The 13,205-nt window shown below is 37.0% G+C and overlaps 1 protein-coding gene across 5 annotated transcripts in view; it reads left to right on the top strand.

The window, feature by feature from the left end:
- Positions 1–13,205, top strand: part of GLCCI1 (glucocorticoid induced 1) — a 58,447-nt gene that overhangs the window by 35,782 nt on the left and 9,460 nt on the right. For 3 of the 5 annotated variants that reach the window (XR_012672676.1, XM_075143684.1, XM_075143681.1), the window contains exons 4-6: positions 2,154–2,270; positions 5,313–5,465; positions 12,342–12,552. Coding sequence is in view for 4 of the 5 variants with exons in the window: in XM_075143684.1 (XP_074999785.1) it covers positions 2,154–2,270; positions 5,313–5,465; positions 12,342–12,552 (481 nt within the window). In the remaining variant the exon portion in view is untranslated. The remainder of the gene's footprint in view (positions 1–2,153; positions 2,271–5,312; positions 5,466–12,341; positions 12,553–13,205) is intronic. The other 2 variants (XM_075143685.1, XM_075143682.1) reach the window with 1 other exon arrangement.

Here is a 13,205-nt window from a genome sequence, read left to right as displayed (position 1 = left end):
TTTCTTCCAGGATATCAGAGCTTCAAGGTTTTCGTCAGCCTAGAGACATACCAGCCTATCAATGTTCTCCCATTTAATGCTTTCACTGTCCAAATTTTAAGTGAGAGGCTATGTTCTCAAAGATTTGTAAGCTCTTTGCGACAGAAATCAGTCAGCCAGATCTCTGAGGTGGAATTGTATAGATCTTTTTTTTATGGCATGCTCCTGAGGAAAGCTTAGAAAGCCAGATTTCATTTAAATTAAAAAATAGGATATTTAACTTTTTAACTAGGAGGAAGCACACAGCATCAAGGAGAGGCAGCAGAAATGAAATATTTATACACAGAAGTCTGCTGCTGCTTTGTGATTATTCTTGTAGCCAGCCATCTCAGTCCACAGCTGTCTTCTGATCTGGGCATCGTTTTTTCTCTTCTGTTTTTAAGTTTTTAAAGGGGAAGATGAAGATTATTTATCTGTTCTTTCCATTCTCCAACATTCTGATGTAAGACATAAATCTTTGTATATGTATGTATACTTACCAGACTGGTTATCTGCTTGCTTTTTCATTTCACTATGGAGGTAGGTTTCCTAATTACCATTACTCCTACAGGGAGAATGGGAAAGTTCTGGATAATTTTTTTTTTTTTTAGAAATGAAGTATCTCTTCAGACTCCTTCAGAGTTTCTTCCAACATGGTGCCTGAGTTGCACCTTTCATCAAGAGATTAGTCTCCCAGTCCTCTAAATCTAGCTCATCTGTGCTAGAAACTCAGTCATATTAGGGCTCTGTCTTTCTTGACGTATTCTACACAGTAGACCCTTTTGGAAGTCTGAACTGTTTGTCTATTGTTGAAAGATCAAAGTATTTAGCCATTTCTGAGTATCAGTTCTCTGAATATGGGTAACAAGCTGTGGCAAGACTTGATATGAAGCCTTAAAGGTGGATCCTTCTTCTGTGAGTGATACCAGAAACATCACAAAGAAAAGTCCCACAGCCTGGAGCAAAGCTCCATCCAAACCATTCACCAAGCACTGCCATCCCTGACACTGTGAAGAGTGACGTGAAGTGCTTCTCTACCACAGAGTTGCTTTGCAACTAGTAGAGCACTAGTGATAAATCTAATTACTTGGAATTAACCACGGAGTGCATGTGCTTGTAAGCTGTCACTTAGAAAGAGAGGTTACTTTCCAGCTGATGAAGTTCTTTGAAATATGAATTCCATGTGCATTTACTTCTCCTTACTTGCCCTGCAAGTTTTAAAAATTGTATCTCTAGCTGAGTTAAAAGTGAAATGGGGTTGCGCATGCTTTGCCTTATATGCCAGTGTGCTGAGCATGAGGAAGAGTGGACTTGAGCCCAAAGGAAAAAATTATCCAGTCTTAAGGAAGTGTCTGTACCTGTTGTGGGAATTTGCACATAGTCTAAACTTCCGAGACAATGCTTATAGAGGTAAATACTGTCTTTCATATAGAAATTACCCAGGAGGAATAAGTAAGTGGAAGAATCCCCAAATGAAATTCTTTGGTTTCTTGCTAAGGAGCAGATCAAATGGATAATGGCTTTAGTTGCATTTGACCTTTAAAATATGTAACTTTTGATTAGACATCTTTGCAGCAGACAGCAGAAAAGATAATTCCATCTGCCTGAAGGAATCTGTGATAATTTAGCCTGCAGGGAAATGCTATTAAATGTGTTAAATAAGTTCTCCAAGATGAGTAATGGATATTGATTGCCAGTTGTTTCTGAAGGCTCTTTGCTTTTATGACGAATTATCATTGGAAAACTTTGGTTTGGTTTAAGATGAAGTAAATTAAACTGTAGGCTTCGTAATCCCCAGTTTAAACCAGTTATAGGCCAGAAATTGCTTCAAATTGTCATTCTGACTACTTTTGCTTGCATCAGTTATTACAGTGCTTGTTTCTAAATGAGGAAGTTTAGTAATTAAACTAAGCCTGCTGTCATATGCAGGTTGGCGAATAGGGCAGATACTTTGGACAAGGTATCTAATAAGCAGAAAGAAGCTTTAATGCTCATGCTTCAAGGGAAGGCAATCCTATATGCTTGTAAAATCCTCCAAAGAGGACTTAAAATGCCCGTGCTTCACTTTATACGTGAAGATTTGAGCAGTTATCCATTCGATAATTCATTATCACTTCACCTGAACTTCTTTCCAGCAGATTGCCAAACTGAGGCAGCAGCTGCAGCGCAGTAAGCAGAGTAGTCGTCACAGTAAAGAGAAAGAACGTCAGTCACCTCTCCATGGCAACCATATAGCAATCAGTCAGACTCAGGTAAGTAGACAGTTGCTTATATTAACAGCCTCCTACCTTATCAGGGTTGGGTGAATAGCCTGCTGTTTCTTCCCATCTTTCTTCTGTTTGTTTTCTTATGTGGTGCACTAGAATGCTTAACAACCTGATACCATTGCATCTTCACTGAAACTTATCTGATAGTCATCATATAATAAAAGAAAGAAGGGTTGCAACAGGATAGCAACTAAAATATATTAAGATGCTGTAAAAATTCTCAACATGGCCAGATAAGACTCTGTTTCCAGGAGTACCTACTTGCTTCCAAGACTAATTTTTGTGGTACACTTTCAAAAGTCTCTGCTCTTCTGGAAGGTATTTGCTTATCAGTTTCGCAACCCAATTTCATCTGAGCTGGTTAAAAAAAACAAATAGAAAACAAAGAAAAAGAAAGTACCAAGGGTAAGCAGTCTGGATTGGCACCCCAACAATTGATCGGCAAGCAGAACACTAACTGGCTTGTTACAAACAGAGTTGTAATTCACCTTACCATGTATTCATCAGTAAAAGACAGCAACGCTCTATCACCAGAGATTTGAGGGAAAATCTCGTTTCCTTGTCCCATTTTAAGAATCTTTCTGATGCTTCGCTTATTGCTCAATTCCTGGCCAGAGAGGCAATTTCCACGTGACATCAAGGAAGACAATATTGTGGTGTTTACTTTCTAAAAAGAAAGTGATAATTCACCTTGAATTTAAACTCAACTGAAATCAAGATGATGCTCGCTACAGTACCCCGTCCCTGGTGACTAGAAGATTTGTCACACTACAGGATAAAAGTCTTTTCCTTCATGGTTTTGTCTAGGGCATACCTCTTGGATGTTACGGTAGTCCAGAATCATTGTCAATACAGGATCCTGTCTTCTAGCATGAGAGTTTGTAGTTGCACTCACTATGTTACAGTACAGTTGTTACAGTATATTTTGAGAGTTTCCATCACATTAAATGGAAAAATTCCTATAATCACCAGCCTGTTCTTGTTCCAGACACTGTGACTTACTGTAAAACCTCAATCAGACATAATCTTTAGGATGCAAAATACTATGTTCACATTATGTTGATGACTATTCTCATGTTCTATACCAATGGGCATTGTGATGACAGGACTTCTCTCCAGCCATCAGTCTATGGATTTGATATCCTCCTCTCTGAGAGGTTAAGCTGAGGCTCCTGGTCTGACAGCTTCTGTTTTCTGTTGTCTTATTTACTTACCTATTTTTCAAAGTGATGTGCGAGTTTAGGCAAATTTTAATATAGCTGATCATTTTAACACTAGCCTAGCTAAGACAATTTTTGTTTTCAGATCATTTCCATGTTTCACAAAGTTATAAAAATTTGCCTGTGGTCTGAGTATATCTGTATTTCTCCTATTATAAAGATGCTGACACATATGAAAAAGAGCTTTGGACAAATCACATGGCCAAATTACCTGACCATGAACCAGATTCTCAGCAGGGTGCAATGGAGGATACCTCATGCAGTGTCTGCTCTAGCCATTATAAACTGCCAGTGAAACTGAAACCCAATTACGAGTTCTAAAGCTCAGGCAAGGTTCAGTCAATGACTTTGTGAACCTTAAGCCACTTGTAGAAAGCAGTTAATCATGTCTCATTTGGCAGTGCAGACATAGGAGTCCTGATTAAATTTCACCTACAGTGGATCCTTAACTTGGACCCCATGTTACTAACAGGCCACTATTTGAACTCTTGAAATGTTAGTTCTGTCATTGTATTTCCTGAGTGCCCTTTTAAATAGCTAGAGTTTTAGAAAGAAGAGGTTGAGCTGTGGTGGCTGATCCTTTTTCTGTTTGGTGGTTAAAACCTAATCTTGTGATGAAGACATGTAGGAAATTGATATTCTTCCTGAAACTTTTATGTTTCTATAACAAAGGATCCCACTACCTTTTGCATAGAAAAGGGTTTTGCTTTCCATCTCAAAGTAAGCTATTGCAGGTACCTGTGCCACTATTTACAGTCACAGTAAAAAGTCTTTGACACAGACTGAAATCCGCCTAGAACATATGCTTTGAAGGAACATTCTTTAGTACTTGGAGCTCACTTTGTCATGGCTGGTGCAACATTTTGATTTCTCAAGGAGGTGTTCTCTGATGAGGCTGGTGAAGTTTTCAGTTCTGGCACCATTGTGGGAAGCCGTCCTGCAGGCAGTGTGTTTTGTCAGAGTCAGAGAATGCCTCTACACAAGTGACATGCACCTTTGGAGCTGCACATTGTGCAAAGTTCATTTGGCAAGAACTCAAAAACAATTTTTACATTTTGTCTTAAGCATCCTGTGATTCTGTGAACAAGAGGAGAACATATATTGAGAAGTGAACACTGTTCATGGCTGTCAGCATAGGTGCATCTATGCTATGTAGCTGCTGCCAAGGTAAAGCTTTTGAGGTTGACTGCGCAAGATGCATGTGCGCTCTTGTGAATGGCTCCTGTTGGTAACAGAGCTCCTCTCCAACAGGTTTTTCTGAAAACCATACTTGTATTTGTTTACATGCTCGATTCTTAAACTGGAAATTATTTCTTTTAAGATCTTTGACATAAAGTTCTGAAAAGCTATAAGCTAATGAAATTAAAGGTTCAGAATGAATGCTTTGTTTTTCATTCACTAAAACCAACCAAAAAAGAATAAAAGTGCATTAAGTGAATATTTCAGTTGAGTGGTTAAGCTTTAGGAATGTTACGAAATGCCTTTTGGATCCCGGTTAAACCATCAGCATCAGCACCCTGTGTGCTCCCCATCCCCCTACTGTGTACTCTGTAGTCTGTATATCTGGAAAGTACATATACCTGCCTACTTACTGATAAGAAGTAGTAGAATGCTTTTATTATAGAATATTTCTTTGAGTTAAGTAGAGGTGATTTTAGTGGCTTTTGACTTATACAAGTGTTTCTTTTTATTTAAATTTGCCAAGTAAAGGTGGTCTTCTAGGTGGCAAAATTAATACACAGCTTCTTACTTTTTCGGTCTTTTTTCCATTTTCCAACTTCAAATCATATTGCGCTCTACCTTCTAGGCTTCTATTTCCAGATCAGTCCCTATGCCACTGTCAAACATTTCAGTGCCAAAATCAACTGTTTCACGTGTGCCGTGTAATGTAGAAGGAATAAGCCCCGAACTGGAAAAAGTATTCATTAAGGAAAACAGTGGAAAAGAAGAAGTATCCAAGGTAAGCTTATATTAACATGGTTATGGTTGTTTTTTCTTTGTAATCTATAAACACATGGGAAACCTTCCTCGTGAGAAACCTTCCTCGTGGCTGAAATTACAAATAATTTTCTTCAAAGAACTGTTTGTTTGAAAATTTTGTTTGGGTGTTTTAGGGTGGTGTTTGTTGGTTTTTTTTGTTTGGTTGGGTGTTTTGTGTTGTGTGGTTTGTTTTTTTTTTTTTTTTTGAAAGGGCTTCTGGCCAAACATACTTTGCTTAGAATGCCCTTTCTGTAGAGAACTTGAAAGTTTTTCAGTGAAATGCAAGTGCTTGAAAATTTAGATACCTCAGGCTATACTAGTAAGTAATTAGAGACCAGGAGATTAATTTATTTGCTTCGTTTTGCATTCTTTTTCTTAGGCAAGATTTAAGTTTCCTGTGCTATGCTCTGCTTTTTGGTTTTAACACTTTTCTTCCATAAACTGAATGTGGACCATTTTACGTCCATGAAACCACTGTGATCTGTCATGGGAGATCTCCGTATGGGAAATGCTGACAAACGTGGCAGCTTTGCTTATGTGGGAGAACTGGAGCATTGGAATTGTCATTGAGGAGCACTGGAGTGCTTAGATGATACTTAAAATGTGAAATACTTGGTTTACAGCCACTGTTTCCTAAATAGCCAATGAAAATTTTCTGCTGTGGAATAAACTACTCTAGTTTTTTCTAATCTTCTCTAAGATGTAGGTTCTTTCCTTGTGAATGGTTATGTAATAGCAATTTAATGTACAAGACAAGCTATAAAACTTTAATCAGAGGTTTAAGATTCCAAAACCTGATATTTGTAGTTCTTCATTTCGGCAGTAAACTTAAAAAGTTTTGGAATAGTCTTGGCTTCTCCAGAGACTTAGTTGTGCGGGCAAAGCAGTCTTAAGAATGAAATACTGTAGTAGTAGAAGTTTTATGTTAAGTTTGCTTTCCTAAGGCTGTCTCACCCCTTTAGAAGGGATGTGTGTTGTAACAGGGGAATAAGGAAAAAACCAAACACACAAACCGAAACAGAAAGCCCAAATCAATAAACCTTGTTGCACCATCTCCAGAAAGAGTATAAAAAGGTAGGTATTACAGTGCCACCATTGATGTTGCTATAGCTAGGGTTGTAATCTCCTATGGTTAGAGGACATTTCATTTATTTATCAGACAAATCATCTTCATAAATGTTGTCCTTAGGCTTTAACAGCTTATTGCTTGGGATGCAGAACTCAGTCTCCTAAGTTCCTGAATGTACTGGCTCTGATCCAGCAAAACAGTTAAGCACATACTTAAGTGCATTGTTGGATTGGAGCCAGAGGTGCTCAGCAGTTTACGCAACCAAGGCAATAGTGAAGCCTTCCTCCAAACATCTAGCTGGGGAGAGTCTTCAGACACAAAAGAAAGTAATAAATTAGACATTGCCCTTGAGGTCAAGTCCATCTTTGTGGGCAGAGGGTTGTTTCCTGCTATGTAACTGCTAATTTCTGTGAAGTCTGGTCTAGTGGGACCTAAAGTGGGACTCCTAGCACTTCTTTGAGCTTACTAGATCTTACAGCTTACTTATGGAAGATCATAACAAGAGTAATTTACTCAATCTTACTGCTGGTGAACTTTCTCCTAATACAACAATTCAGCTTCTTTTTAGCCTGAGGAGAGCTGGGGCAGCTAGGTTAAAGGTTAGGAATTACAGAACAAAAGATAAACCATAGGAAACCAAACTTCATTAGTTTCACTGCTAGTGAAACAATTTGTTTTTCTTTCAATTTTCTGCCATTCTTTCTTGCTGTAACATTCTGTATTTTTAGAAAGTATTTTAAAATAGCAATCAGAGGTAGTTGGTTGCTTTGGGTGATGTGTGAAGGTTAAATTATTCTATAGACTCGCTTGTAAGATTGGTGTGCATCTAGGTTTTCAGCTGGTTTCTTTTAACCTGTTTCCACGTTTACTTCACAGTTTAACAGTGCATGTTCAAACCTTAATTTTCATATGCATCGATCTATCCAGCTGCATAAAACACTTTGCCCTATTGTGAATCTGTATTCATTTGCCCAGAAGGATTTGGGAAATAACATACAACCTGCTAAAAACACTGAGAAGGAATATTACCTTTATTTTAGGTGCAGCTCACTACCTAATTTTTAAAAAATTCTTTTTTTTCAAATTTAGGTACTACATTAGTAGCTTTCTGATCTCTCCTGTTTCATTTCGATAACCATGTTTGGGCTGTCCCAAGTAAAATAAAATGCATTTTAGTTCTGTTAACTTTTAAAATTTTAGTCCAGTGTTCTTGAATTTTTTTCTATTAGTCTCTCATCTCTTCAGTAAAAACTTGTGATTTTTTTTTTTTAAACAAACTGTTTCTTGGTTCATATGTTGAAATCAGACTAGGTGATATATAGGACAAAAATAAGCTTAAGGTTAAAGCAATTTTATGGATAGTTTTATGGATATTACTTAAATTACTTTTTAAATGGGTAACCAGTGAAACTTTCCTCTCAGTTTCATACTTCCTTGCTTAGTCTTCAGATACACAAATCAGTTTAATTTATTTTTTAGTCTTGTTTTTTGGTTTTGTAGGGTATGATGTTACATACTTTTCTGTTTTCCCTTTTGCTGACTTGAGTTTTTGTAATCCTACTTCTTAAAAAATGTATAAATTGATTTGGAACGTGTCTTCTGTCTTCTCTCGTGCTGACTTAGTTCTGTTAGTTCTTTGAAACGCTCTTCTTTGCTTTTTTTAATAATATTTTAATGATAATAGAAATTGTACTTATAAAAGTTTAATTATTGTAAACATTAGTCTTGTTATTTTTGTGTTTCACAAAGATAGTTGATGATACAGTAATGTCATTATGCCATTACCTTTTAGTAATCTAATTGACCATAAAGTTTAGAGGGATTCATTGTAAGTGGTCAAAACATTCCAAATATTTCATTCTTTTCAGTTTAGCCATGTATGTGTATATTTTTTCAGATCATTTGTCTTCCTTAGTTAGCTGAAGGTGTTCTCTTTTTTTCTTTCATAGAACTCAGTTAAAGTTGGCTTTTTTGAGTCACCTCTTAATCACCTCTTTCTCCTCAGATTTATTAATAAACTTCAATTCACTTTCTAATGCATTTGTTCAAAGATCCTGGATATATTTTCCTTCCTGTTTTATAACTTGTTGACTAGCTTTCCAGGAAATTGTGATGGTGTGTCTCTGTTCCCACCATAACTTGTAAGAGGGAATCAGCTTTTTGTGAGGTTGTGACAGGCTTTTGTTCTTTGTCCCATTGTGACTCCATGACACAAACGTTGGGGACTTTGGTACAATAAGATGATGGACTTATTGTAGGGAGTGGGAATACATTGCGAAAATAATGAAAAGCGCCTGGTAGCAGGACACGGACACGTTCATAGGTCTCATATTAGGAAAAAAAATTACCAGAACTATCTTTCAAGTGTACAGAAGTAATTAGAAATGAAGCAATTTTGACGGACTATCACACAATATAAGTAAAATGATTAATGTGTTTCTTGTTTGATTTCTAATGCTTCTGGAAATAGATAGCAAGATGGTTTTATGTACCTATCAGAAAACTTGATCGTGTAATAAAAGGACTTTTTCTAATTTGCATAGATGCAGAGGATCCTTACTTAAATCTTCATATCTTTCATACCTGAAAAGTCTGTCTTTTTCCAAGTGCTCCTTCCCAGGATACATTATGGTTTTTTGCACTTGCACCTTATCTAATGCATTGATGACTTCATTGATGCTAGAAGGAAAAAGCACTTTCCTATGTCTGCCTTTGTGTTCCAGTCTAGAGAACAGTTTTTAAATCAAAAGCATTGAATGCTTTGCTCTCAAGAAGTTGCCTTCCAAATAGATGTAAGGCTTGTGAAGAACGTATTATTTTTAAGGCTCCCATTGGTGTATTATATTATAGTAGCATTCCTGATGCTCTTAAATAGGATGTTCTTGGTTTTTTTCCAGTGAAAAGATCGATACTGAAAACAATGTGGTGAATTTTGACAGTGTATTGAGAAATGCATGCTGTTTGTTGTCAAATTGAGCATTTCCATACCTTTGCAGGGAGATGAGGATAGTATGTAACTATGTCCAAGACCACACTGTCCCATAGGGGTTGAAAGGTGTCCTGTCAGAATGCATTTGGCATAAGGTTAGTACATGATTGGACACTCTTGCAAAAAAAAAAACCAAACACAGCACATCAGTATGTAGAATACAGTAATTTCTAGTCATTCCCCATGCATTGAGTGTTACGAAAACTAATAGCAGCTCTACCAAATTAGTTACCCTATTTCTTATGTTCGAAGGTTGTGAGGACTTCAGTTTTTAGAATAGTTTAGGCATGACTCATGGAAAGCAACTTCTAAAGTATTTTTTTATGTTGATCAGGTTTAATACATAAAGTTTTTAAAAAGTGGAATACTTTTAGTTGATATTTTCATGAAGTTTTTTGCAGTTGTCAAAACTTGGATTCAATACTAAGGGAAAAATAAATACAGAAGCACAGTAATCTGAAATATTTGCTGGCATTTTCTATGCCTTAGAAGTTATTTTACTTGGAAATAGTGATAAATATTTAGCTTTTTCTACTTGTGTGTATATTTAGAGGCATGTCTAAAAATAGAGATAACTTTTTGTACTTCAAATTTTAATTCAGTGGAGGTTGAAATATGTGATTTGGGATATACTTCCTGACTACATAAGACTATGTTGTTCCTCCAGGTGTGGAAGAACATCTGTGTTATCCTGAAGTCTTTAATTATGTGATCACTTACTGTTTTTTTCCCCTTCCTGGAATCCTTGCTTTACCTGTTACGTGGAGCATAGTGTATGTACTTAATGAGCAGCTGTTCGGTGTTTTTGTTTTCTCCTCATTAGATATGTGTCCTAATACTCACTATTAAACCTTGCTTTGAAGTCAGAAATCTGAATGTCTTCCTGGGTTTTTGCTTCTATATAATAGCAGAGTGTCTGAAATTTTTTTCTCTTTTTATCACACCTGTGTGAGAAGAAAGATGGTATTATCTGCACTTTATGGATGGAGAAACAAATCCATCAGGCTTCTATAATGTGATTCTTCAGGTAACTCAGGATACTGCATGCCGTTTTAAGAATTTAAAGGGTAACTCCCATAGTCTCCTTCTGCATCTATGAATGTTGAAGACTTTTGCAAATCAGTCCTATCTAGACTGGGCATCAAGAAAAGATCACATAAAAGAGAAAGGTTGGTTCAGATGGCTTCCTGGCATCTCGAAGAATTTTTGTGGCAGAGACGGAAATAAAAATGCTGTTTTGCATGGTTATTTTTTTGGTTATGTTAATTATGAGACTGTTTTCTTTCTACAGCTTCAGTCTTGTTTTCTACCTCTTTTCCGTCTGTGTAACAAATGATATAATGCTTCAGGTCTATCTTGTGCATTGCATGAGTCATGGCCTGTTCGGGTGATGGGAATAGCAACATGTAGTCATGTTGTAACGCATATGCAATGTGAACTGAGCTGTTGGAACAGACCACACAACCGTGTCCAAACTTTTCAGCATTTGATGTAGCAACTGTAATGTTCTCTTTGTAGTGTGTTTCTTTGCTCTTAATTGAAATGTGAAATGGTATTAACTGGAAGGCTCATAAGAAGAAAAGGATCTTCCAGCTCTGCTATGTCTGCCTGTTTGTATAATATGCGGTGGTTTTCTGGATAGGCTATTGCTGAAAAGGGAAGAATGCAATACTCGGCCAATAGGTTTCATGTCCTCATTGCTAGCAAAAGTGTTGGGTTGAATTTTAGGCTCTGGAACAAGCTGTTAGAGTTTTGGAAGATATGGGGAAGAGGAAAGCAATAAAATAAAAATGTTCACTTGAAGTGAGAAGGAAAAAGACATTAATTTCTTGTAGCTAGAACATTTAAGCTATTTTCTATGGCTTGAATACAATCCTCACTGAAGTGAGGATAAAAATGATACTTAAATCTTGCAGGCACTTTTTCCCCTTCACTTTTAAGCAAAACTGTAATTCTCGTTTGATTTCTTACATTTAAAGCAGCACTGTCTTTATGATAAAACTAATTTTCCACCGGAAAGGACAAGTAAGTAGAGCGTGCCAATCTACTACTGTGAACATGTCTACGCAGTGTATTGCAGAATGGGATGCAAGGTCACTCTGGCCAGTGCCAACTAGGCTGATACGAGCAGGCAGTGCTTACCAGCTTTGGTTCAAGACAAAGCTTGTGAACCTTGTATAAGCCTGTGCATCATCTACGTAGTTGCCATTTTTTCAGAGGTCACCTACAGGAGTGAAGGGTGGAATGTAGAGGTGTGCTAGAGAATTACGACTTACTGGCAAAACTTGGACGGTTTCATTTATAATTGTAATTCAGTTGGTTGTTACAGCAATAGTATGCCATTGTATTTGACATTTTCTACTTTCCCTTTTATCCAAATGTGATCTCTGTCAGAGTACTTGTTTTTCTTTCATAATAACAGTGACCTTTATTGAAAATTGTGATGCTAAGTATAATTAGAGATCTATTTGTTGGGGAGGTTTGCTTTTTTAAACTATTATAAAAACTATAAAAACATAACATTAGCATGTGTTGAAGTGCGTTCTGGTGTTAACTTTGCATTAAGAGGATATAGTTGGCTTAGAACATCTGCACATTGTCCCAGCATTGTGTAATTAATGTACGTTGTGTCCATTGTACATTGCGTTATTTTCTTGTGTAAAAGTTGTTCTTTCAAAAATGGCTTGTTTGCTGTTCTTAAGGCCTTGCCTCGTTACTTCAGTTATGAGTGCTACAGGCTGTCGTTGCTTCAGAGTTTGATCTTTTCTCTGTAACCTGAATGCTTGTTTCTCTTGCAGCCTTTGGATATCCCTGATGGTCGAAGGGCCCCATTGCCTGCTCACTATCGGAGTAGTAGTACACGAAGCATTGACACTCAGACTCCGTCTGTCCAGGAGCGCAGCAGCAGCTGCAGCAGTCATTCACCATGTGTCTCTCCCTTTTGCCCTCCTGAATCTCAGGATGGGAGTCCTTGCTCAACAGAAGATTTACTCTATGACCGTGATAAAGGTGAGAGTAGAATGGCCCGCCTTTGCCTATGGGAGGCATGTGATGTCCTGCTTTTACAACTACCTTCATTTTACTCATTACATCAGTTTTTGTTTTTGTTTGATGGTTGTGGAGGGATTGAGGATTTATCTTAAAATTGGCTTTTGTTTGTTTACATATCTTTTTCCCTCTTGTTTGTGAAACTTCACAAACATCTTCCATAAATACGTCAGAGGAGCACAGCAAACAGTCTTAACTATTTAGGAAGATTCTAATGTGAAGAATTCAGACTGTAACATGTTTATGTTTAAAAAAGGTTTCAAGAAGGTTTGTGGTAGACTGTATATTCATCATGGGTGAGTTATTTGCTGATCAAAATGGTGATGATGAAGTTTTGAACTGCTTTTAAAAGTACTCTGCTTCTGAACTCTTACATTCCACTTGAAGCTATTTGGTGAGGAGCTCAGATATGAGTTTGAACAGTCTGATGGAAAGCAATTACTTGTGTGTGTATCTTGCATAACAACCCAAAATTTCTGAATAATTTATGTGTTTATATGTCAATATCCTGCATTTTTTTCCAAGTCTGTAAAATGTCATTTTGTTTTGTAGAGGGAGTAAACTGGAGTTTCAGTAATTAAGAGTTACTGACAGAACATGTAGTGTGAAAATAC

This window comes from Calonectris borealis, chromosome 2 (assembly GCF_964195595.1).
Source record: "Calonectris borealis chromosome 2, bCalBor7.hap1.2, whole genome shotgun sequence".
Taxonomy (NCBI): domain Eukaryota; kingdom Metazoa; phylum Chordata; class Aves; order Procellariiformes; family Procellariidae; genus Calonectris; species Calonectris borealis.
Note: the sequence above shows the minus strand (reverse complement) of the source record. Positions and strands in the feature narration are given on the sequence as shown.